At 43.9% G+C, this 27,156-nt stretch overlaps 1 protein-coding gene across 1 annotated transcript; it reads right to left on the bottom strand.

The window, feature by feature from the left end:
• Nucleotides 1-2,582: 2,582 nt before the first annotated feature.
• On the bottom strand, nucleotides 2,583-26,143 carry LOC125633468 (activator of 90 kDa heat shock protein ATPase homolog 2). The gene is made up of 9 exons (XM_048842782.2): nucleotides 25,733-26,143; nucleotides 25,265-25,455; nucleotides 13,187-13,272; nucleotides 12,226-12,340; nucleotides 11,486-11,574; nucleotides 10,633-10,755; nucleotides 6,395-6,496; nucleotides 4,346-4,397; nucleotides 2,583-4,040 (listed from the first exon to the last, which is right to left on the bottom strand). Exons 1-9 carry the CDS (start codon nucleotides 25,810-25,812, stop codon nucleotides 3,865-3,867), a joined length of 1,014 nt encoding a protein of 337 aa, XP_048698739.1. The 5' UTR covers nucleotides 25,813-26,143; the 3' UTR covers nucleotides 2,583-3,864.
• Between the last annotated feature and the right edge of the window lie 1,013 nt (nucleotides 26,144-27,156).

Here is a 27,156-nt window from a genome sequence, read left to right as displayed (position 1 = left end):
CAGGGCTGCTACCTGGAGGCTCCTTGGTCGCTACCCGAAGCCTCCTTCCTGCCAGTCAGCTATCCCAGCCCCAAAAGGGGAATCATCCCACTAGCTGGATCATAGTCCAATACTTCACCTCCGAGCTCAAAAGTACTCTCACACACACCTTGCTTTGGTGCCCAGATCCCAGCCCATACTCATTCTTCCTCCCCCTGCTTCCATGTCTGCTATCTGACATGCCTGGAGGAACATTTAGGAGAGCAAGCAGCAATGCCAGGTAGCTTGGGCCAGCCCCGCATGTCCCATTTTCAATGTAGGGAAATATAGTCACCCTACTCTCCAGGCGGGGCGGGTAGGGAGCTGGCAGGCAATTGGGGAGTTTGGAGGGGCACTTGCAATGTGAACCATGATTCTCTGGAGTCTGCACCTTCACTATATCTTGACAAAAAATAATCACAGCATACTGATGGCAGTTGAAAGAACAGATGAAGATATCCAGGGATGGGGTCTAAAGGATGAGCCCAACAGAGGGAAGGGGGGAGGAGGGGAACCATTTGAAGGAGTGATCAGAGAACCATAAAAATCCAAAGAGAAGACAGAATCAAGGAGTCAAGTAATCCATGGAGCCTGAGGCCGTAACACACTGAGGAAGATGGCCATAAAGCCCATGGACCCAGTCAGAAGCAGAACATTAATTACCTTAGAGGACTCCTGTTAAGAGTGAAGCACAGGGGATCCAGAAGAGAGACAAGAGGCACAGAAAGAGCTTGGGAATGGGAGACGGTTAGTGGTTGCAAAAGAAGAAAGGGGGTTAAACCAGGATGATGTAAGGGAAAAATCCACATAAGCGAGTGAGGACTACAGAGGGAGCAAAAGAAGCCAGAAGATTGGAGGGGATAGTGTCAAAGGGATATCTCAACCTGTTAGAGAACAACTTCATGTAAGACAAAGGGGAACAGAGCTCCCGCCTGCTGGTATCCATTTGTTCCTAAAAATAAGTGCTCTCGGTCCTTCTCTCTTTGCACTTGAACCAGGATTTCATCCAAGAGAGTCAACAAGGACTGTAGACAGAGCTGGTCAAAAAAGGTTGATGGGAAACGTTTCTCCTGAAAAAGCAAAGTCGTAATGTTCCATAGGGAATGTGTCAATATTTTTTTAAAAATTACCTTTTATCTTATGGAAACAGAATGTTTAGATTTTGTTTTGGAATATATTTGTTAAAATTTAAAAAAATAATTTTTAAAAATCAAAACAATGATTTTGGTTGTTGCAAAGTGTGGTTTTTTTGTTTGTTTTTTCAAATTTTGTTTCAAGAGAAATTTTGAAATTCAACACTTCATTCTGATTCAGAATAGAAATTTCCATTCGCCACCAGGACTTAACCAGCAGAAGGTAGAGTGGCTTAGTAAAGAAGAGGCTGGAAATGTACCACAAAAGTGGTGCAAGCAGGTATTCTGCTATAGTAATTCCTCACTTAAAGTCGTCCCGGTTAACACTATTTTATTAGATTGCTGATCTACTAGAGAACATACTCATTTAAAGTCACACAATGTTCTATTATAAGGTTGCTTGCCCCATTTCACCCGCTTGGTGCTCCTGCTGGGGAGCAGGGTCGGGGCATGGGGGCTTGCCCCTTTCTGCCTGCCCGGTGTTTAAGGAGTCAGGGCACAGGGCCTTACCCCACTCACCCGGCATTCCACCCAGGTAGCGGGCAAGCCCCTGACCCCATTCCCCAGCAGGAGTGCCGGGTGTGCGAACAGGGCAAGCCCCCACACCCCGGCTGAATAGCGGGCAGAGCGGGGCAAGCCCCTGGGCCTTGACCCTGCCTCAACCAAGTTTCACAGTCATCATTGGGGAGGACAGTATTAATTTGTTTAAAACTTATACTGTACATGTCTTTTGACTGGCAAAAAAAATTCCCTGGAACCTAACCCCCCCTTTTACATTAATTCTTAGGGGGAAATTAGATTCACTTAATATGCAAATAGAAGGGTTTAATTTAAACTTAGTTTGCAATGTCTTTGTAAAAGTTTCTGGTTTTCATTGCCCAAGCACTTTCAGTGCTTGCTGTGTTGCTCTCAATGGACATTCCGAACAACTAAATTCAGCCTTGATTCTATTTTATAAAACTGCTAAAGAAATGTACAATTAACCACTGGTTAAGAGAGTCATGATATCTCAAGCCTGCTCTCCTAAAAATCATGCTAATACCTTAAAAAGAGTGACTGAAATTTTTTTAATCAATTGCATTTTGGGGGGGGTCTGACTCAGTTTTTTTTTTTTTAACACACCATCCCATTTCAGGATGAAAACCACAGTGTACAATAAACATGGAATTCTCTACTTTCCCCTCTCATCACAATGCTGCTCTTTCCCTGTCCTCCTCCCCTGCTCTACTTGAGGCTGTCAGGGAGAAAAAACTTTCTCGTCCTGTATGTCATTTAAATTTACACACAATGTAAATGTCATATGGTATCCTGTCCAAATTTGTGTGGTCTTAGTCTTATCACAATAAAACTGTATGCCGGAAACTTGATTCTCTAAAGAATCCTTTAAGCAGGGAGGGAGGGAGGGAGGGAGGAGGAGGAGGAAGGAACTGGTCATATGCATGTGGTAGTTTATTGAACAGCATACATTAGAGGAAACAAAGCACACTCACTGTACAATTTTGTTTATTAACATGGCTGACTGCTATTCTGTGCATTTGATTAAAATGCAGTCTGTCACCTCTGTCACAATTTTGCCTTAAGTTCAGTATTGCACAGGTAAGTAATTTTTTATTCCAATTGTTTACAAAATTACTCAATGCATTTAAGAATTCTGCCCCATTCTTGCTAAACTGTTATAGCTTCACTATTAACCCATCATGGTTAACCCTTATGGTGCATTTGTGTCAAACGGTTGGGGTTTTATTTGCTTTGCTTTCATTACATTCCCATGGGTGGAATGGTTCATTAAGGTGAACTGAAAGGGTCTAAGCTAAAAACATTTTCAGAATTCCAAGAGAAGAAAACAGTCCAAGTCAGAATGGCTCTTTAAATAAATATGGAAATTGCTGAAATACAAAATTAAGTTACTTCCCTTACAGCCTTCCTGGCATCTCTGAGAGAGCATCAACTCCCATCACAGGTACCATTGACAGAGAAAAGATGAAGACAGGAGTTTAGAAAAACAGATCAAAATAATAGCATCTCCCACAGTCAACAAGGGTTGCTCTAATTTTGTTAACCCTCAGGACCAACAGCAAAGACTTAGGTGACTGAGTCTTTCAAAGTTGTAGCGGTGCTGTTTGAAAAGATAAGCCTGCAGCTTGTTTTGTTATGGTTTGAGATTAAATGCTTTATTTTAAGTGGCTGTATAATTCACTCATTTGATTTTACAGGCTCAAACTACGTCTGGGGTATTTTTTTAAGACTTTCCAGTTCACCTTTTAATCAGGAGTGCATTTAAACACAGTATTCTACCCACCAGGAATGGATTCTTACTAAACAATGCATATGTCACTTATTTGCTCTAGCTACTAAGTAGGCCTAGTCCAGGCCCAAATTAGTCTCTACTAAATGGCCTTGCCAGTATGATGTAATACCATGAAGTCTATAGCATCTGAGTCACATTCACATTTAAGTTATAGATAAAACAGGGATCACGTCTCAAACTGAAGGTGTCTAAATACATAATCTCACTTATGGAAGAGGCCATTTAATTCACTGAAGATCCATAAATAGTACTTAAATTATATACAGTATCACAGATGTGGATCTTTATTCATCCCCTGTAAATAAATTAATTTTCTTAAAAAAAGAGGGGGGGGCCAAAAAAGGGAGAAACTTTTTTATATATATATAAAAAAAGTAATGCGTTAATAAAACTACAGTGCTATCGTCATTCAGCATTTACTTTGGTCTGTTCCAGTAAAACATGTATTTCTTTAAAATGCTGCTTCTGCCAACACTGTCTTGTACTGTCTTCATTACAGACAGGGACTCCTTTGCACTCTACCTGTAACTCAGTTTGAGTTGCCCGATCCTTGAAATTCAAAGCAACCGTTGCATAATGTTCTGGAAGAAGAGACGGTACAATAGTCAGTAATATGTTTATTAATAACCTTTGTTTTAACACCTGATTAATGAAAGTTTGCTTTACTATACTACTAAATAAAATTCAATCTTTCATGAACTCAGCTGTTGTATTATGTACATAAATGTACTTACAAGAACAAAGACAGAACAAACTCCTTACCTCAGGGGGACTAACAGCAGGCATTACATTGTGCTTTCTCAAACTTTAGCCACAATTTAAACTGGGCTTAGGCCCCTAAGAAAATCCAACCCGTAAATACTATTGGGTTAGAGAAAAGACATACCATGAGGCCAGTTCCTGCATCTCCATTTCATGACAATCCTTTGGCTGGGTAACTGTAAGACAGATACAGATGTACAAAAATCATGACAAAACTTATAGTCCCCCCTGCCTTTTTTCAAGAATTTCATCTGAGGGCCTGCCACATCTCATTCCAAGAGAATCCTAGCTGGCACTGGCCAAGAATTTTCCAATGAGAAAGCTTTTTCCATCATAAAACAGGGTTTTATCAAATTAAGTTTTTTCTTTGAAAAAGTTGGTTTGGTAAAAGTTTGTTTTACAAAATTCTGAAATAAAATTTTGTGGCCTTCTCCCTTCAATTTCTGATTTTTCCACCTGGCAAAAGTTGGACAAATAGTAAATGTGAGAGAACACACTTTACTTGAAAATCCCAGCTTTTATCCAGGTCTAATCGTGACACTCATAACTGGGCACAATTCCCTACTTTCTCCTAGCAATGGACAAAGGTCAGTTGTTCATGCTTATAGCTATAGCTCTAATCGGCAGCCATTGATAATATGGACCTTAGCATGGGTGACTGGGATTACTGCAGTGGTTCTGTATTTTCCTCTGAGAAATCACCGAAAAAAAGTGGAGGGTAACTGATCCCCCATCTTGCTCAATGTACATTTGAGGCCACTGGAAGAGATAGATGGTTTGGGCTGTGGTACTATGTGTAAGATGACACACAGCTCTAGAGCTCCTTTCCATCAGTTCTAGACTGTGTGGAGTCTCAGCATTCTCAGCAACTGGCTGAAATAGGGAACTGAAAGCAAACTGGCAGAGGCTTAATCCGGAAGACAGATTTGACAGCAGTTGGTTTAGAGTAGTGGTGCATTCTCCTATTCAGGGAGTTTGCGCATCCTTCAAGGAGGTTTACAAATAGGGGTATTTTTTTATTCACAACTTCCCCTAGAGTCCAAGTAGGTTCAGTTCCATTTGTGCTTAACATAACCACTGTAACTATTTCTCTATGATGTGGAACTTGCCAGTTGTTTGATTGTTGACCGGGGATGTTGCCTAAAGAATTTCTTTAATTGTTACAGCTGGAAATGTGTGGAGTATCTTTTTATAGCCAGTCACTGGCACTATCAAATGAATTATTTCATCAGTGTGTTCCCAAGTTTCAACATCTTTATTGTAACTGGAGCCACTGCACTCTCAGTCCATTTGGGGGAAAGGGGATCTCGAGCTTTAGGAAATCTGAGGCATGCCTAAAAGATGAAATACCTAGAACTAAATCCTTAGAATCTGCAGTAATTTTAATTCCAAAAAAATGTTTACTATCTTAAACTACTCAGGATTTAATTTAAGTAATTAAGGGATTCGAAGCTAGAATTGACACACAGCTGAATGGTAAGTTAAAGGGCTTCCGGACAGAGCATTTTCCCTAGGTCGTTTTTTCATCTAAGAAACAATTTTTGACATTCAGAATGGTGATACCACTGATCTCTGACAAGAGAAGAAGTGTAACTGGGACATGCTCCCACATCAAAGCAGAGCTCTCCATGGCACTACTCTTTGCTTCATTTTGTGTGGAAATCCAGGAGGAGTTAATACAGGTCTACACTAGATTACCTTCCTCAGCTGCCCCTATGTAGCTCTAGGGGAGCGTAGCCAGGGACAGTATAGCTTCTGGCTCTGAAAAGAATGGGATCTGCTTCTCCAGAGATCCACATGTTTGGTAAGTGGTACTACCGCTAATCTGTAAACTCAATCCCAAACTCTTCTATTAAAAGAGACAGTGGTAGAAAAACTCTGTAAGGCAATCATACACAGTTTTCCTCTTCCCATGGTTCCAAGTGAGGGTTTTCCTACATGATAGATAATCTGGGCCAGAAAAGGAGAAAGTCAGGAATCTTCTGCATGGTCATATTTTGTTTTTTATGAACTAAATCTGCATTAGAGAAACTAAAGCAAGGTTACATTTTACAGTGTATTCTCCCCTGTGGAGTAGCAAATTAAGAACCTTCTGGACCTAAACATCACCAGTGTGAGACTCCAAAAGGGCAGAACATGGCATCTGATTTTAAACTTCAAGGTTTCAACTTACCAATTCTATATATTCACCAGTAATACAACCATCAAACATTTGAAGTTTCCCTCCTCTTTTGGCTTGGATCACAGCACAACTTTTAGAAAATTTCTGCACCAACTAGGGAAACAAAAAGCAAACATGCATAGTGTAAGAATTTAATCAGCTATTCAATAACACATAACTTCTACGATTTCTGGATAGCTTAGTGATATATAACGCATTCTTCCAGGATACTGGGATGAACTAAAAGGGCTACTGGACACTCCTAATGCCAATGGTTCTGTGATTAATGCATGGCTCTCTAAAAGCAATTTTATGCGTTTGAACTTTAAAAAGTGCTCTAGTCAAATCAATATATCATTGACTTCACTAAGAAAAATCATAATATGATTAAGTTACTGTGACAGGGTCAGACTAGATGGCTACAGGAGAGTGACAGAATGCAGATATATTAGCCCCAGATTAAGCAGATCCCTTTTTCTTGGGTAAGGTAATGGGTAGTTCCAGAACAATCAGGAACTTGCTGGAACCAATTAAGGCAGGCTAATTAGGACACCTGGAGCCAATTAAGAAGCTGCTAGAATCAATTAAGACAGGCAGGCTAAAATAAGGGCACCTGGTTTAAAAAGGACCTCAAGACCTCACTTCAGTCAGTGAGAGGTATACTGCTGGAGGACTGAGGAGTACAAATGCTATCTGGCATCAGGAAGAAGGTCCTGTGGTGAGGAGGCCATGGGGAAATAGCCCAGGGAGTTGTAGCTGTCACACGAAACACTGTAGACAGTTGTGATCCACAGGGCCCTGGGCTGGAACCCGGAGTAGAGGGCGGGCCTGGGTTCCCCCCATTGGATATTAGAGGAGTTGACCTGGACTGTGGGTCCCACCAGAGGGGAAGGTCCCTGGCCTGTCCCCCAACCCACTATGTGGATCATAGAATATCAGGGTTGGAAGGGATCTCAGGAGGTTATCTAGTCCAACCTCCTGCTCAAAGCAGGACCACTCCCCAATTTTTGCCCCAGATCCCAAATTGGCCCCTTAAGGATTGAGCTCACAACCCTGGGTTTAACAGGCCAATGCCCAAACCACTGAGCTATCTCTGTGGGGATTGTTCTCCTTCCTTTTCCCCATGCTGGCCAGTGATGTGGTTAGCTGAGTGAACGGCAGATTTGAGCCACTAGCAAAAGTAGCCAAACTGAGGTAAGCAAATCCACCAATAAGCGCAGGACCCACCAAGGCAGAGGAGGAACTCTGTCACATTACCAAGTTCTGAGAAACACGCTTGGTAGGTAAAAGGGACCATTAGGTAAAACAGAGGTAGAGAGTTCAAAGCAAGTGAAGTGAAGTGGCTGCAGCTATATTTGGATTAGGAAACAGGCAGACTGATCCTCCTTCTGCCCCGATGAGATGGAAGCAGCAGTCTGGACACATGGAGCAGGATTAGTCAGAAAGTCATGAGATGTTATATTCTCTATCCCATATCAGAAGACTGACATTAATCCCTGATCCTCCTGAGAATTATGATTTTTGGAAGTATTAGCATTCCAGTCTAAAATCTTCTGATATATTCTAGGGCTTCTTAGGAGGACAATGATGCATCCTAAACTTGCTATATTAGTGCTTCTCCACAGTAAACCTTGAAAGAGAGGTAGATGTAATCATATCCAAACACATACTAGCTAATGGAATCCATCTGTAAAATGGGGATAAGAATGCTTAACATTTGTAAAGCTCTTTGGATTACAAGTGTTTACATAAAGTATTTATTATTACTGAGTATTTATTATTATTCTAAGCTGAGTGCAAAGGAGACAGAGCTGCATTTCACTTGCATACTAATGACATGAAGCGTAAGACTTCCCAATCTCTATTAGTGGAGCTGTTGTGGGTTGATAAACAATGGCCCAGCACCACCTTCTAGGGATGCTCAGAAAGAAAAAAAAACAGAACTACCAAAGGGGCCAGTCTGTCTACTTTGGAAAGATCTGAAAGTAAGTTATCAATTCCTCACAGGCAATGGCATCAAAAGCCTGCTGACAGAACCAGGAAAATTAGCAGACCCTTCCTTTGGACAAGGCTAGCTGGCCAGCTTCACCTCAATACACAGAGCTCAACGAAATAAACACACACCGATAAACTAAATATCTCCATTTTGCTCTCCACTTTACACACTATGATAGTTCTTTACCTTCAAAGGTAACAACAGCACTAATAGAACAAATGGTGCTAGTTAGAATTACAAGTGGAACCCTTGTAGCGAGGGGGCATGGTCTCCCTCCCTGACAGACAGGGGCCTGGGGAGACCTGCACCTAGGACACCTACGACCACCGCGGAAGCAGAGGGGCAGGACAGGAACCAGAAATATAAAAGGCAGACCCTCCAACTCAGTTGGAGGATAGCTGCTGGAGGAGCAAGATGCATCTCCCCCGCAGCTGGAGCTCAGACCCCATGGAGACCGCTACAGTGGCAGAGACCTGGAGGGACTGCCGGAGCTGCCAGACACCAGGGACACCAAGGAGCTGTTAGGGCTGCCACTAGCTGTTTACCCCAGTGAGACAAACAAGGACCCCGGAACCCAGGTACCCCTCAAATGGGAGTGTAGGAAGGAGCCTAGGGAAGCCGAATAGGATTTGGCTGTGTTACTGACTGTAAGCCGGCCAACGTGTTGTGGCCGGATTTACCTGCTGACCCAGTGGTGGACCACTCCACCACTGTTAGGGCCCTTGGCCGGGACGCAGTGGAGTTGGGTGGGCCTGCATCCCCCTGCCACCCCACCCCTGGCAAGAGGCCTGCGTCGGTCTGTTGCCCACCCGAGCTAGGATGCCAGACGGTTTTGCTGTCGGCCCCGCCAAAGAGCTGATCCGCCTACACTGCTGTGTTGCTCTGCCGGACTGCAGGCCAGAGATGTTAACTGTTTGCCGCCCTGCCCTGACTGAGGGCTCTGGTCCTAGTACAGACTCATTGCTGCTCTGCCTGACTGCAAGCCAGAGCCATTAACTGTTTGTGGCACTGCCCTGAGGCCCCCAGGCCTACAGACTCATAGTTGTTCTGCCTGACTGCAGGCCAGAGCCCTTACTTGTTGGCTGCCCCACCTTGGCTGCGGCTCACAGACTCAATTGCTGCCCGGCCTGGATTGCAGGTTTGGGCCTATTAACTGTTTGCTAATTTCCCCCTGAACTGAGTCGCTCCAGAGGCATTGTAGCAAGGGGTGTGGTCTCCCTCCCTGACAGACGGGGAGAGACCCAAGACCACCTTACACCTTGCATTATGGTACTATAGCTGAAGTTACTAGAAGTAAGTAGCTGATGGTATTTCAGTCCCTGTTTGACTAGATTTCCCACTTTTGTTGTACAAGTGGGAATGTGTTAGTTGCACTATGAAAGTTACATAAAATTAAGGCCCTACCAAGTTCAAGGTCCGTTTTGGTCAATTTTACAGTCAATAGGATTTAAAAAATAATAAATTTCATGATTTCAGCTATTTAAATCTGAAATTTCACGGTGTTGTAATTGTAAGGGTCCTGACCCCCAAAAGGGGTGTGTGTGTGTGTGTGGGTGGGTGGGGGGGGAGGGTGTGTTTTGCAAAATTATTTGGGGGTGAGGGGGATTGCGGTACTGCTACCCTTACTTCAGCGGTGCTGCTGGCAGCGGTGCTGCCTTCAGAGCTGGGCAGTTGGAGAGCGGAGGCTGCTGACCAGGATCCCAGCTTTGAAGGCAGAGCTGGTGCCTGCAGAGCTGGGACCTCAATCAGCAGCCACCACTCTCCTGCCACCCAGTTCTGAAGGTGGCAGCACAGAAGGAAGAGTGGCATGGTATGGTATTGCCACCCTGGCTTCTGTGCTGCTGCTGGCAGGGTGCTGCATTCAGAGCTGGGCACCTGGCCAACAGCTGCTGCTCTCCAGCCGCCCGGCTCTGAAGGCAGCGCAGAAGTAAGGGTGGCAATACCGCCACCCCTCTGCAACTCCCTTTTGGGTCAGGACCCTCAATTTGAGAAACGCTGGTCTACCCTGTGAAATTTGTACAATATAGGGTAAAAGCACACACAAGACCAGATTTCATGGGAGGAGACCAGATTTCACAGTCTATGACACATTTTTCATGGCCGTGAATTTGGTAAGGCCCTACATATAATATTTCTGATTACTGATTATAATTAAACTCTTCAAATAAAATAACTTTTCTCCTTTCTGGAGCACCAATCCCTGCCGTTACATCACTGAGAACGTGTGGTCCTTTGCTATAAAAAGGCTTCTTACCTCCTTAGTTATGAAGATGCTATAAAGCTCCTCTACCGGAGAGTCAAACATCTCTTTCAGAAGTATCTTTACTGTTGGAATTTTTACACCAACTGTATCCAAAGAAACTGGTAAAACAGAATCCTGCAAAGCAAACTCAGGATAAAGTGCCATTGTATATGAATAGAAAATATATATATATTCCACACCAAAACTCTATACTAGAAAAACATCATTAAGTTTGCAAAGTCAACCACTCAAAAGTTAGGAAACGCCAAGTTTAAGGCTGCCCAAGCAATAGTAAGCCTCCTCCCTTGTGCATATGCATTAATTACATGATAACATACTATTCTATATTAGGATTAGATTAAGTGAGCACCACAGTCAGGCACTAGAAAAATCTGTGGCAACCCTAACATGCTTTTGGTGACAGGCAACAGAATGTGGAATGAATTAATAATGACTGAGGAAATGAGGGAAGCAGACAAATTTCAGCCTCTCCCTCTTGAAGCTGTCATTGTTACTGACAGAACACTGGAACTGAAGAACAGGACACCTTTGATCTCCCTTTCACTGTCTGAAGATTCTGTGGCCCAGCAATTATTCTATTTCCACATTACCTGAGCACTACACAGACTGGTCATAGCATTCATGTTGGTGAATTTACTGGTCTCCATCCCAAAGGTGATTTTAAAAGTGCACCAAACACTTACTGTTACAGATGAATGCTCCACATTATAGCACTATGTACATCTGACGTTAGTCACGGGATAAATCTTAAATTCTCTATTCCTCCTATGATGGCAGAGTTTGGGGCCAATAGCATCCACCTTTCCCAGTGAAACTTACATGGTAACTCCTAAAGCCAGCATACCTGCACGTTATTCTCACTCAATTTTTTTTTAACCGCTAGCTCCAGACCAGCTGAAGTTTTGGTTGGTAGGATCATTCCCAGAGTAAACTCTGTAAACAGAGGAAGTAAAAAATACCGTCTAACATGAGGCCAACCTCTACACGCAACTACGCCCCTCGCCCCCACTACAACCAAGCCCTTCCCCCTCTGCTCAGAGCCATATTTATTTTGGTAAAGATCTGAAAATGAGAATAGCCTGATTTCCACTAAATTCAGGCTTTTGCAGTTTTTGATTTTTCACCAAAATTAATAGAGTTCTGTCCACTTATGCCTAGAACATTCCCTGAAATTTTGGAATTGATTGGATACTGTTTTCAGAAGTTACCACATTACAGATAGAGAAATGCCATTGAGTTAAGTGTATGGCCTTGCTTTGCTCAGCCAATTAATTTGTAAGATCTTTAAGGCAGGGACTGTATCTCCTCATATGTTTGAATAGCGCTTATGACAATATGGTTCTGGTCCTGATTAGTGCCTCCTGGGCTTTAATCCAAAACAAACAACTTTGAATATCCTGACTTTGGTGAAATTAAAACCTTAATTATAATACTGCATTAAAATGAAGGCATTGGGGTTTTGTTTTGTTCTTAAAGTGATATGAAAACCGTTTCTACCAACTCAGATGAAAATGGATCAATCTATTCAAGCAGGGAGATTGCACATAGTTGGCCCATATAGTCACAGAAATGATGTTAATGTACCTGTTTTAAGAACTTTCAGATAATGTCTGAGAGCCTCCCTGACTTTTGAAGTTCCTTCTGTTCTCATAAGATCCTTTAGCACATCTCCATCTCCTTTCTTTTTGCTTACACTTATCTGTAAACAAACATACAAATCTAAGAGATGCTTTGTACAATTTGATTTTTGGGGAACAACAGTGTTGGTTTATTCAGAGGACAGGTGCAGAATAGATATTTCAAGTGCAAACTTTCCTACTTTATCATGCCTTTAAGCTAAAACTGGATACTTTTTCTTTTTCTAAAAGGAAACACAAGCAATTTTGTCTCCATAATAAATCAAGAACTAGCTGAAGTTCAGATAGGTTTCTCCCCCTATGCAGGAGTTCTTTAGAGACCACAGTATCAACTATATCATTAGGCTAGCACCAAAGTAAAGGCCTTAAGATTAAAAAATGACAAACAGTGAAGCAAACATAGGGCTCAATTCTTATCTCAAACACGTGGCTCTGTATTACCACGAGCTGCATCTTTTAAAGTCTGATATTGTGTATGCTTAGTAGCTAACTTTGGAGGATATGTATTTACGTATCGGAGGACAGAAGTGAGCCATTAATGTTTTTGGCTCTTGACATCTTTTATCTTTAGATCACTAAAGACAGACAGCTAAGTCATGTTTCAGAGTAGCAGCCGTGTTAGTCTGTATTCGCAAAAAGAAAAGGAGTATTTGTGGCACCTTAGAGACTAACAAATTTATTTGAGCATAAGCTTTCGTGAGCTACAGCTCACTTCATCGGATGCATTCGATGAAGTGAGCCCCTAGCTAAGTCATGTTGTTCTCCCAGGTATTCACTAATTACGCTTTTTTTTTTAAAACCCTTTGGTAACTATTATTCAGTTAACAGAAAATTTAATGGCAGCCAAAGTTATTAATTTTATTTCAAAATTCCTGCCCTATACAGCTATGTTAGTATTTATTACCTACCTCTGTATCATCCACCTCATTTTCTTCTGACAGGTTAGGAATTTCAACAAATCCCTCATGTTCCTCACCAGATTCTTTCATTGTACCTGCATTAACAGAATGAATTCTTAAATGTAATAACTAAATAACTGTATTTTCCATCGTAGCAGTTTTACCCTTGTAAATGCTTTCTGCAGAACTACTATTTAAAAGGATGGATTACTTACCTTGTAGTAACTTAAGTTTTCTGAAATGTGTTGTCCCTGCACATAGTGCATTCAGGTTTTGCATGCCCTCCATGTGCCCAGAACTGGAGATTTTTCCCTAGCAGTGTCCATCTGTTCCACATATCTGCCCCCACACTCTTCATGCTCCACACCAAGGGAATAAAGGGGAATAAACCACTACCATTACAGTTCCCTCTCTACTGACTAAACAGGGGGGAGGAAAGGTGGGTAATGCACTACACAGGAACAACCCATCTCAAAGAACTCAAATTAAGATTAATGCATCCTTCTTCGACTGATTGTCCCTATATGTAGTGCACTTCAGGTGATTCACAAGCACTGTCTCTTTAAGGAGGTGGGTGCCTGGAATCCTATGGCACAACAGATTGCAGAACTGCCCTGCCTAGAGAAATATTAGAAGCAGCTGCTTGCACCAGCACATAGTGCAGAGAACTCTGCAGATGTCAGTAATAGGGACATCGCTATGTGAAGCTACCAATGATGCCTAAACTCAAACTGTGTATGTTCATATGCTATCCTCAAGGGAGAAATTGTTCATCTCAGAGTAGGATGCATCCCAAAATCTACTTTGACAGCCTGTGAGAGGAGATGGCATCTCCTTTCAGACATTCTGAAAATGTGACAAAGTCTAGGAGACTTTTGAAAGGACTTTGTTCTTTGCAGGAAAAAGGCAAGAGCCCTATGTTGCCAGTGAGTGCCATGCCACCTCTTCCTAGCTAGAAAGAGGTTTAGGCTAAAACACAGATCGATAGATACTTTGGTTGATGCACCACCACCTCAGGGACAAACTTAGCATGTCTCACAGATGCCTGGCCCTTGTGGAAAACTGTATAAAATTAGAGGGTCAGCCATGAGCACTTCTAGCTCCAAGTCTTCTGGCTGACATGATAGTGACCAAAAATGTTCCCTTCACAGACAGATCTAGTAAAGAGGAAAATCAGACAACATAAAGCACAAGTCATGCACCAGGTTGGCCAACAGTTCTAAAGTACTCTACACTTCTGCAACTATCTGCCTGAGCTCCCCTCTGCATTCTCCTGGTACCTTAACTATTAACCCAGGACACTATTATCCCAAGGGCTCAAATGGTGACTTAGTAATGGTTGAGAACACAAAGTTCAAGTCCCAGGTTGGTACTGGTTTTGCCACTGGAGGGAAGTCTCAAATCATACTCACCAGGAAGCAGACCGTGACAGAGTGGGAAAATATAGAGTAAGTGTCTACCAGCAGATGAAATGCACTGATGACCAAAAGGTGTACTCTAAGTGAGCTAAAAGACAGCCCTGAGGATTTAAGGACAAAAGGAGTCCAATACATTCAGAATCTTTGCCTGTGAAGGAGGAATTCCCTGTCAGTTACACCAAAACAAAAATATTTCCATTTTGCTTTGTAACATTTCCTGGTAGAGTCCTTTCTACTGCTGCTTACGATAGCCTGGACATCAGCTGAACAACCCCAACAGCCATACAAATACCATGTTTTCAGGTGAAGCGTGGCTGGGTCTGTCCTTTGTCCTGGGTTAATAGTTAAGGTACCAGGAGAATGCAGAGGGGAGCTCAGGCAGATAGTTGCAGAAGTGTAGAGTACTTTAGAACTGTTGGCCAACCTGGTGCATGACTTGTGCTTTATGTTGTCTGATTTTCCTCAATGTCTGAGGTAAAAGGGGAATCAGGGATAAAGGGGTATTGCAAGGCTCCCAACCACTGTCTGAGAAACACATCGCCCAGAGAGCCTGGACTACAACCCCCCGTGGAGTAGAACTTCTTGCACTTGTTCACAAGGGATGCGAAAAAAATCCTTGGATGAGAGACCCCACACCCAAAAACATCTTCTGGAGAGTCAGGTCACGTAGCTCTAACTCTCATTCTAAGGAGAACTGTTTACTCAGATAATCTAGGGTGTTTGTGGATCCCTGGCAGGTGGGCAGCAGTTAAAGTAATTTGCATGGGACTGCATAGTTCCAAAGGGTGATGGCCTCCACTCCTCCCTGCTTGTTATAGGCCACCTGGATTGACTGGCCACAGATACATGGGAGGAATCATTCACAGGCTCATCGGATTCTGATTTGAAACAGACTCCTGGGAGGACCATGTCCCTTGGACTGTCCCTCCATGTCAATGCCCCAGTCTAAGAAGGATGTGAGTGTGATCATAGTCTTTACTGAAAGCAGGGAGTTGAACAGTATCCCCACGCATACTTTTGCTCTGTCCTCCTACCAAATAAGGGAGGCTAAAATCCTTTGGAGAATCATAATTAGCAAGGTGAGATTGCACTTGCCTGGAGCCTTCCCAAAGCAAACGGCATTTATTTTTAAGGGCAAAAGCAGAAAAAAAACACATAAAAAACAAAAGTTCCTATATACATGGTAAAAGTTTACCAGAGGTCACCCCCATCAGTCTCATGGAGCTGTAGTAGGTCAAAGTCTTTCTAACCTTTCTGCAAGGGCTGGTGCTCTCTTAGACAAAAGGTTCAGGGAACAACAGGTCTTCTGGAGCTGGGATGCAAGCTGCAGCCATTGGAGTCAAGAGTCATTTTCACAGCTCAGGTTGTTGAAGTAAAGCGCAACAGATCCTTCAGTACGGAAGAGGATTTCAGTGACAAAGAAACAGATTCTGCACTTGGATGGGATGTGCGTTTCCCCCAGGCATCCATAACAAACAGGTGTCAGGGAAGTCTGTGACCAGGAAGCGTTTGTGGCCCTTCATGCAGTTTTTGAAACTGTGTGTGTGTGGTTCCCCTCACACAGACCAAAAAATAGGAAACCAAACCGTTAACACTATCTAACTATACTAAAAACTACTTAAGAAATTTTTTTAAACTTCTAAAACTATTTACAAAGAGAGCTGAAGTAGTCAGCAAGGACAGTGAAGCTCCATCATAGACCACAAGTGGCAAGAAGGAACTAAGATGGTGGTGATCCAACAGGCCCCTTTATTCTGTTGGCATGCAGCTGATGGAGAATGGATGCATGTGTGTGGACCAGACAGACACTGCTAGGAAAAAACAGCCATCCTGAGCGCATGCGCAACCTGAAGTGCACTATACGTAGGAACAATCACTCAAAGAAGAATAATTAAACCAACTGAAAGAACTAAAATGAAATTAATAAAACACAAACTCATTAAGCTGCTTTTAAACTTAGGATATCATCTCAGTGAGTCACTGATACTTCTGTGTAGGTGCATGAGAGTACAAACACCTCCTCCCTAATCAAGCTTTGTGCTGCCATTCTGCCAATGTTCTTACCCTCATCTGTCCATTTGTCAACTTCTTGCACAATCACATTTGTGCTTTCTTCCATACAGCCCCTACGCATGTTGTGGCCTTCCCCATCACCATTATATCCTTCTTAAAGGCCTACTTCTGCTAGTGAATCCAACTGAATTCTGTATGGGAAAAAAACAACCCTATTTGTTGTTCCCTTTCTGCTAATGTCACTCTGTCTATCCTTAGAGTTTCTTGGAGCAGGGAGCATCCCTTTGTGAATGTCTGGAAATCGCCTAGCATATTAGGGCTGTTAACATAAGTCAGCAATACTATGTATACATGCACAGAGCTATATACATCTCTATTGAAGTTTAAAAATAAAAGGCTTGATCCTGCAAACGCTTCTGAGAGAAGTACTTGCTTTGCAAATAGTGCCACTGACCTCAACAGGGCAACTCGTGGTAGTAATCCCTACGCTAGTAAGGCCTTGCCTACACTTGCAGTAGCGTGCAGCGTATGTGTAGCTACACTCCACAGTGGAAAGCAGGGACAGGTTCTGGCAGGGGGAGGCAGTGAGGAAAGGTCAGAACCTCTCCCCACGGCCTCCCACCAGCCACAGCCTCTCCTTGCCACAGGGATGGGCTCCAGCAGCTCCCTGTGATGAGGAAAAGCTCCAGTAATGGGGAGCTCTTGAAGCCTTTTCCACTGCCTCTCCCCTGCCAGAGAGTCTTTCCCCACTGTCAAAACCTTTCACTATGGCAGGGAAAGGCTCCAGCAGCAGGGAGGCAGTAGGACACGACACTGCTAAAAACAGCAATGGGAGGCACTGTGGAGTGTAGAGAGAGCTGTGTAGGAGCTATGCCAGAACCTTAGGGTATGTCTTTACTTGTCTAAGCAGCGTCTCATCATCTACACTGCTGTTTACATCTGTTCTAGGCGTGTGCAGTGCTTGTACTATACATGCCATCATAAATGAAGCCCTAGATCATGATCCTGGAACTTGCACGCACACACACACACAGACACTGACAGCAATGGGGCTCCACACAGGCACAGCAGTGCACATGAGTGCAAGAAGTCGCAGGATCAGGCCCTTAGTCCACACTGTTCTGCTTTAATTATTACAGTTCTGTGAACAGCTTTTGTTTTAGTAAAGATTCCTCCTCTTATTCTTAAAAAGTTTCTCGTTGTTCATTAAATTTATTCACCCAGCAGATCTGGTTTAAATGCTCTTCAGACTGTACCAGTGGCATTTCCAGTCTGTCATAGCACCAATTACCTTTACAGTGTCTTATGTCATACCATTAAATGTTATTTTAACATGTACAACTGCCCAGCAGCAAAGATGTTCATCAATGCTCACAGCAAAACCCTGTAACAAACACCCTGCAATATCATGTACTACATTTTTGCAGTAACACCCTGCAGGGACAGGCACTGCTGCAAAGGGGTGAATCAGCTTAAAGACACAAAGTCACTCAGAAGTTGCATCTTCCAAATATCCAGATCCAACTGTCACTTAACTCAATGGAAAAACTTCCTTTAACAACTTTATGCACAGGATTGTGCCACGAATGAGCACCAGACTATCCACTGAAAGAAATGCCCATGCATGAATATATCCTGACTTGCCGCAGGTGAAGCTCACACTAAAGTAGGCAAAAAGACATTTATGTGCAGTTTCTGTTAATATCTGAAGGAAAAATTAGGTTTTTTTATTTCTTAGTCAATCAGCGTGCCCAAAGAAAATGTGTGTTTAGACTTATTGTTTGAACAATGGGGCACATACCTGCAGGATGGCATTTCTAGCCAAGCTTGCTGGATGAATAAGAGTTTAGGGAAGTGTTGGGAAACCATGTAATCATTACAAAAAAACCCAACAAAGATACAAATAATACTAACTGGAAGGTCTACTTTATGACTAACAGTAATAGAGGCTTTTTAAACATTCAATTTTTATTTTTTAAAAACTTAATAATGCTGTACATATCAGTCAGTTGGACAGAAAATATCTGTGCCGGTGAGCAAATTCTAATCTAAATATTTACTGGATAGAGCCACACTGCTCACTGGAGGTAATGCTTTGCATTGTAAATCCACTTTGAGGTAGGCACATATTATTATTGACATTTTACAGATGTGGCAACTAAGACACAGAAGGATAAAATGGCTTGTCCAAAACCCCAAAGGTTCCAGTGTCAGAACTGTGATTAATATTAATTAGGGATGTTGATTAATCACAGTTAACGCGTGCAATTAACTCAAATTAATTGCGATTAATCGCACTGTTAAACAATAGAATACCAATTGAAATGTATTAAATATTTGAGGTTTTTCTACATTCAAATATATTGATTTCTATTACACACAGAATACAAAATGTACAGTGCTCACTTTATATTATTGTTGATTACAAATATTTGCACTGTAAAAATGATAAAAGGAATGGTATTTTTCAATTCACCTCATACAAGTACTGTAGTGCAATCTCTTTAACATGAAAGTGTAACTTACAAATGTAGATATTTTTTCTTGCATAACTGCACTCAAAAATAAAACAATGTAAAACTTTAGAGCCTACAAGTCCATTCAGTCCTACTTTTTGTTCAGACAATCGCTAAGACAAACAAGTTTGTTTACATTTAAGGGAGATACTGCTGACTGACTCTTATTTACAATGTCACCTGAAAGTAAGAACAGGCATCCGCATGGCACTTTTGTAGCCGGTGTTGCAAGTTATTTACATGCCAGATATGCTAAACATTCGTATGCCCTTTCATGTTTTGGCCACCATTCCAGAGGACATGCTTCCATGCTGATGATGCTCGTTAAAAAACTAACGTGTTAATTAAATTTGTGACTGAACTCCTTGGGGAGAATTGTATGTCTCCTGTTCTGTTTTACCCACTTTCTGCCATATATTTCATGTTAAAGCAGTCTCGGATGATGTTCATTTTAAGAACACTTTCACAGCAGATTTGACAAAAAACGCAAAAACGGTACCAATGTGAGATTTTTAAAAATAGCTATAGCATTCGACCCAAGGTTTAAGAATCTGAAGTGCTGTCCAAAATCTGTGAGGGACAAGGTGTGGATCATGCTTTCAGAAGTCTTAAAAAAGCAACACTCAGATGCGGAAACTACAGAACCCAAACCACCAAAAAAGAAAATCAACTTTCTGCTGGTGGCATCTGACTCAGATGATGAAAATAAATATAAAGTGATCACTGTACACTTTGTATTCTGTGTTGTAACTGAAATCAATATATTTTAAAACGTAGGAGACACCCAAAAATATTTAAATAAATGGTATTCTGTTATCGTTTAACAGTGCGATTAATCGTGACTAATTTTTTTAATTGCTTGACTGCCCTAGTATTAATGAGTTTTTGGTTCCCAGTCCCATTTTGGATCAACTGGACCACATTACATTTCAGACACTGTTATTTCAATATTAGACAAATTAACATTGAAAGCACCTTCCTCAAAAGCACGGCAGGTGTACTGGATTCCAGGACAGCAAGTCCATAGGTAGTTTTTATAGAACATGTACAAACACCTACTAAAACTACCACCATAATGTAAAGCTCTTCACTAAAATACTTATAATACCATGGGGATACAAATAATACCTTTAGAATTTAATAAAGAAACGGATGTTTTTAATTTAAATCAACTTACTTTATTTAAGTGATGCTAGTTCTTCACTTTCTTCCCAGTCTATGTTGCTACAGTGGATTTTGGGACATTCAGGCTTTCCTAATTGTTAGTGAATTTCAGATTTACATAGATTTTGTTTCTGCTAAGAAATGCTCATTTTAAAATAGTAGATTGAATGCAGAATATTACAGAAAAGGACTAGATGGGGGAAGAACTATTGCTTTAAGTTTGAGAATGTTCCATGCTGTCAAACTCCCCAGAAGTTCTGATCTTATTTCTACTTCCAATTGGTTAGAGAACATGCAGGGGGGAAGCACTGATACAGACCCAAACTCATGACCAATAGCAGCTCTTAGAACTTTCAGTGGAATATTAGAATCTTCAAGCAAATACTCTTAAATACAGGTTCACAAAGGAAAGTTGCATTAATATACGGTAGACCACTGAATGCCTGTGAGATTAAGTGCTCTTATCACAGTGTAAGAATAGCTCATAAGTGTTAATCGCTTCTGGTTTTCACCTCAGAAAGTTGTGGCAGGTAGGAAAAAACTATTTATTTGGGAAACGTTTGTAGCAAGACAATTATATTTTGTTCTTCGCAATGTATAAAATTAAGCTACCCTAAATGTAGCATTTATAACTTAGTTCTTATAAAGAACGGCCATGTATCGGCCCGTACGCAGCCGACATTAAAGCACTGCCATGGCAGCACTTTAACGTCGCTGTCCCTTTTGCCCCGCCCATCGGCAGCCCTTCTGGTAGGCCCTATGGGCAGGGCCACCGACGCGGGGGGGAGGAGGGAGAAGCCCGGGCCCTTTTAAATCACCGCCGGAGCCCCAGGCAGCATGGGTCAGGCAGCACGGATGGGTTGGCTGGGGAAGCCAGGTCCCAGTACCTGTAAGTACTATTTAATATTACTTTCACCCCGCCAAGGTCCATCTAGCCCAGTATCCAGTCTTCCAACAGTGGCCAATGCCAGGTGCACCAGAGGGAATGAACAGAACAGGTAATCGTCAAGTGATCCATTCTCTGTCGCTCATTCCCAGCTTCTGGCAAACAGAGGCTAGGGATACCATCCCTGCCCATCCTGGCTAATAGCCATTGATGGACCTATCCTCCATGAATGTATTTAGTTCTTTTTTGAACCTTGTTATAGTCTTGGCCTTCACAGCATCCTCCAGCAAAGAGTTCCACAGGTTGACTGGGCATTGTGTGAAGAAATACTTCCTTTAAATCTAAATTTACTTCCTATAAATCTAAATACTTCCTATAAATCTAAAATTGCATTAAACTTTTTTCAAGGTAACCTGAGGCTTTGTAAAACTGACAAATAATGTTTTATATTTATTTTTAAAATATATTGGGTGATTTAAATATTGATTACAATTAATTTAAATTGAAATTATTTAAATAACTGCACCCTGCATGATGCTACTCCATGCCCCTCTTTACATTGTTTCATTTTAGTTATTTTCAACACCTACATTGCATGGATCTCAACAATTAAGAATGTTTTCTTAGCCCAGGGGTTCTCACAACAAATTTTTTCAACGCTTGCTGGTGGCGTTCTGACAATATTTCCTAAAGTACTTAACTTTAGGAAAAACAAATAAATAAGCACATATACACATCCAAATCAGTATAATTTATGTATGTTTTGTTTTTGTTTTTTTTGCAAACTCGATAATAAAAATGTAAAGTTGTCTCCATTCTTTACTGAACCTAAACAGAATAGAAACAAAAATAAGGTGCTTTGCATGTTCTTGTCTTGAATTTCCTGAGTGTTACTAGCATGTTATTGGGAGAGTAGGCCCCCAGTCCTGGTCCTCCTTACGTGGGAACTAAAAGCAGTATAAACAATGCATTTTACTGTGTCAGGTGGCCAAGCTGCAGGAAAGCTGGACAGCAGGACTCTGCATGGCATGTACACAGCACTGGAAGGAGCTTCATGAAATAGCTCATCAGCTAAATGGAGGGGGAGGGAAAAATTGCAGACACCCCACAGGAGTGGAAAGCAGGACTATTCACGGCACTGAACCACAATCCTATTTTGGGGCAAGGAGAGTGAGAGGGAAATGGGAGTAGTAGTGAATGCAGCCTCTCTCTTGCAGTAGTGACTGAAGTCTGGCTGAGAGCTAATTACCACATTTTGGGAATGAACACTCTACCCTTCAGCATGGCAATCTATGTGTATTATTTTACATCAGCCTTCTCTAGGATTTGGCCATGGGAAGGAAAAATGTGGAGCACACGTCTCACTGAAGAGATATGGTTACACAATACTCATTGAAAAGAATGGTATAATTTGCTAAAGAGAACTAATTACATGATCAATCAAGCAGTTGTATTAATTCACACTGGCTAGTGTATCTCAATAATTCACTTTTAAAAAAGTCTTGAAATTATTCACACTCCTTTTTGCAATTTTCTCTACATACTGTATTACAAAGATGTCTATATTTTCTTTACACTTTTCCTGAAACAGTTCCTCGTTTCCTCACTGCTACCATGAACACATTAATTGAATACCTATAATCTGTATGCTCGATAATTTTAAACAATGCAAACAAGTCATAAAAAGCAGATCAGGATTGTCACAATGAAAATGCCTGCTTCTTTCAGAGTAAAATGAGTCATGTTCTAATTTATTCAAAAATAATGAATCGGAACGTATCTGTTTTGGAGAAATAAAATTAAAGTATGGAAAAAAATTCAAGAAAGAGAGAGCGTTGTTTCAAGATTATTTCAAAATAACCTATTTTAGTAGCTGAGACTCACTGATTTTGTTCCTCTCCGTTTCCTTTGCCATTTCAATTCAGTTTATGAAAATATTACCGCTTCTCCAACCTATCAAAGAGTTTGCTTTCTAGGATAATCATTCCAGGAAATTTGTGTACACTACCACACAAAACCCCGATCCTGCAAGCAGGTTTGTATGGCCAGACCAACACAAGCACACAGAACATCACTGACTTCAGGGGGCTCCATGTAGATGTAGAGTCTGCCTAGAGCAGGGGTGGGCAAACGTTTTGGCCTGAGGGCCACATCTAGGTATAGAAATTGTATGGCGGGCCATGAATGCTCACAAAATTGGGTTTGGGGTGCGGGCTCTGGGGTGGGGCCAGAAAAGAGGTATTCAGGGTGCAGCAAGGGGCTCCAAGCTGGGGCAGCGGGGTTGAGGGCTCTGGCTGGGGGTGCAGGCTCTGGGGTGGGGCTGGGGATGAGGGGTTTGGGGTGCAGGAGGGTGCTCCGGGCTGAGCCCAAGGGGTTCGGAGGGCGGGAGGGGGATCAGGGCTGGGGCAGGGGGCGCGTGTCTCAGGGGTGCAGGCTCTGGGCAGCGCTTACCTCAAGCAGCTCCCGAAAGCAGCGGCATGTCCCCGCTCCAGCTCCTACATGGAGGCACTGCCAGGTGGCTCTGCTGCGTGCTGCCCCATCCGCAGGCGCCACCCCTGCAGCTCCCATTGGCTGTGGTTCCCAGACAATCGCAGCTGCGGGGCGGCGGTTGGAGTGGGGGCAGCATGCAGAGCAGAGCCCCCTGGCTGCCTCTATGTATAGGAGCCAGAAGGGGAACACGCCGCTGCTTCCGGGAGCCACACAGAGAGACCCCCGAACCCTGCTCCCCAGCTGGAGCACCGGAGCGGCGCAAGCCCCAGACTCCAATCCTCAGCGGGAGCTCAAGGACTGGATTAAAATAGCTGGCAGACCAGATGTGGCCTGTGGGCCATTGTTTGCCCACCCCTGGCCTACAGGGCCCCATTCAGGTCTTAATGTCCAGATATGCTGTATTTATTAGCCACAGTTTTCAGCGCTCATGTGGAAATGTGGTAAACAAACCTGAAGCAACTTTTCCAGTGACACAAAGGATGGAAATTCATTACTATTTTAAGATTAGGTGACACAAAGACCTTCAGGGATGATGTACAAATATTTGGTCCCGCCTCAATGTGGGAGGTGTACTAGATGGCATCGCGAGGTCCCTTCCAGCCCAATGTTTCTATGATTACGAAGTTTTGAGCAGAAAAAGTGAATCTTCTAAGAGAAAGGATAATACTGGGTAGTTTCTATCTTTTGGCCCAGAACAATCTCAAACCAAGATCTATGGAGACAGTGCAGCCAAGGGGATCTGAGCACGATTATTACCAGGATGCACTGGAGCTGGATCAGTCACGTGCTTCAGATGGAAACTGATTCCATCACAGAGTAGCAATAAGATGGACACCTGAAGCAAGCAAAAACGAGGCTGCCCGAAAACAACATGGCGAAGAGCTGTGGAAGCCGAGCTGAAAAATCTGGGGCACAGCTGGGGAACCACTGAAAGACTTGCCAGAAACAGACAGGAGTGCAGGAGCTTTGTCACTGCCCTAAATGCCAGAGGTGTAATAAGAACATAATGATGATAATCCTTCAATCACAGCTGTAAGAATGGATAGCACTTTTAGCTGGCCTAGCATCAGCAAGACTGACAGCAAGTGCTGAGAAGAATGTGAGAAATACACCCAAATATTAAGAAGATTATTGTCCTAATGCAGGGGTTCTCAATCTTTTTCTGATACATGCTCCCCCCCCCCATGCTATAAAAACTCCATGGCCTGCTTGTCCCACAACAATTGTTTTTCTGCAAATAAAAGCCAGGACCAGCGTTAAGGGGTAGCAATCAGGAAAACTGCCCCAAGGCCCCATGAACCTAAGTTGCTCAGGCTTCAGCTTCAGCCCTGGGTGGCAGGGCTCAGGGCCCTGGGCTTCAGCCCCATGCAGTGGGTGCTTTGAAGTGCTGGCCCCAGCAAGTCTCATGCCAGCCCTGCTTGGCAGACCCCCTGAGACCTGCTCAGGGGGTCCCGGACCCCGCTTGAGACCCACCAGCCTAGCGCACTCCACAATCCAAAAAGGCTGCCGTTGCTGCCTGCACGAGTTTGCAGCCTCCAGGGGCAGCACCGCCTCCTGCTGTATTTCTCTTGACACGAGAAGCGAGAAGGGGCATTTTTACCTTTCCAGCTAAGTGTTATGTTCCATTCGTAGAAGAAAATCAGTTTCCCTTTCCGGCTGTTGCAGGAGGCTTCGCCTTCCATTTGCTTCAGGTCGCTTATTTCACAGCTGCCCGCCTCACTGCCCACCGCGATCCCCACCAGCAGCTGCTCCAGTTGGGTTTTTGACCAGCCGGTCGCGTCCCGCTCCGTCCTGCGGCAGAAGGGCGGGCGGGGAGGGGGTGAGCCGCAGCCGGGCCCGGGGCAAGCCCCCGCGGCTCCCCCTGGCTACAAACCGAGCGTGGCCTCGGGCCCCCGGCCAGCGGCCGCCGCCCGCGGGAGGCTCAGCGTGGGGCCGGCAGCAAACCCCGCGGTTGCCGGCGCCAGACTCGGTCCGGACAGCCCCAGCCGCGGCGGGGAGGGGGAGAAGATGCCGCCCAGCCCGCGCAGCGGGACCGGGCCGCCGGGCCCCCCCTTCCCCGCCCGCTCACCAGTGCCAGTTGTTCACGTTGGTGGCGTCCGCTCGCTCCTCCACGATCCAGCGCGGGTCCCCCTGGCCCCACTTGGCCATGGCGCTGCCGGCTGGCTCCGCCGCCGCTACCCCTGCCCGGCCCCGCCCCCTCTGCCCGGCCGCTTCCGGCGCCGAGACCGTCCCTGGGACTCAGAGCCGCCGCTGCCGCCGCCACTTGGTCGTCGCCGGCGGGCAGCCGTACAGACACGCGGGGCCGTTACACGCCCCCTCCCCCCCGGCTCTGGCGCCGTTGGGTGTGATTTGGTTGGGGGGGACGTGGTGTTCGGCTGCTTCGGCGGTGGGGGTGTGACACGGGTGTGAGGTGTGCGGCCAGCGCGTGAGAGGGGCGGACCTGCGGCGTGCTCCAACCCTGCAGCCGCAAAACTCCCTCCCTCGCTCCTCACCGAGCTGCTCTGCTCCCCTCCCTCGCCCCCGTTTCCCTCAAGGTCAGCAGGGTGTGTTGACTTCCGTTCTCCCTGCAGCTACGTTTGAGATCCGAGCAAGTTACTCCAGTGCGGCTTTGAGTTGTAGCAAGTCCTGCTCGGAGTGTGGCAGCCTGCAGGAAAGGGTGACCCAGGCTGTGGCCAGTGCTCACACTGCCCTTCCCAAGTCCCGCCCCTCCAATGCCCTAGAGCATCGGTGCTGGAACTGGGGGTGCGGGGGGTGCTGCAGCACCCCCTGGCTGGAAGTGGTTTCCATTATATGCAGGGTGTACAGTTTGGTTCAATGGCTCTCAGCACCCCCACTATACAAATTGTTCCAGCACCCCTGCCACAGGGACACATCTTCAGCGTCCAGGGAGGGCTGCATGGAAGGGTGGAAACTGCTCCTCTGCAAGCAGAAAGAAAAGGAGTACTAGTGGCACCTTAGAGACTAACCAATTTGGTCTCTAAGGTGCCACAAGTACTCCTTTTCTTTTTGCGAATACAGATTAACACGGCTGCTACTCTGAAATCTGCAAGCAGAGTGGTCCACTAGTAGAGGGCACACAGGAGGGGATACACTAGGCCAATGGTCTTGTCTGTTCTGTGGACATAAAAATTTCCTTTGCACTTTTCATAAGAGTAGAGGGTTTGGTGCCGTGCCCTTGGCTACAATTTCACCTCACTCTATTAATGCTAGTTGTTTCCTTTCCTGATTTAGATGGGGCTCGATTTTAATGTGTAATCCTTAGGGATGAACCATGCTATATACATATAATATCTAATCCAATGATTTTGAGAACTGTTATAAGGGCAGTGTTTATTTGTTGTACATGGTTAACAGCAAAAGGATATAAAATGATTTGATAGTAGGGGACAATGTATTTCCTTAAATTATGAAAAGTCATCACAGAGGATATTTTCTTATCATGTCTGAAAGGGCACAAAAAACTAATCACATTTTAAAATATCATTGCTCTTA

The sequence above is a fragment of the Caretta caretta genome, chromosome 3 (assembly GCF_965140235.1).
Source record: "Caretta caretta isolate rCarCar2 chromosome 3, rCarCar1.hap1, whole genome shotgun sequence".
Taxonomy (NCBI): Eukaryota; Metazoa; Chordata; order Testudines; family Cheloniidae; genus Caretta; species Caretta caretta.
Note: the sequence above shows the minus strand (reverse complement) of the source record. Positions and strands in the feature narration are given on the sequence as shown.

What these genes read in the sequence shown, in the direction of transcription:
- LOC125633468 (XM_048842782.2), bottom strand. Translation starts at nt 25,812, where the DNA reads ATGGCCAAGTGGGGCCAGGGGGACCCGCGCTGGATCGTGGAGGAGCGA. An exon ending in CATAACACTTAGCTGGAAAG is followed by an intron (nt 13,273 to 25,264) that starts GTAAAAATGCCC and finishes CTGTTAATGCAG; the next exon opens with GTACAATGAAAGAATCTGGT. An exon ending in TCTGAAAGTTCTTAAAACAG is followed by an intron (nt 11,575 to 12,225) that starts GTACATTAACAT and finishes CTCTGTTTACAG; the next exon opens with AGTTTACTCTGGGAATGATC.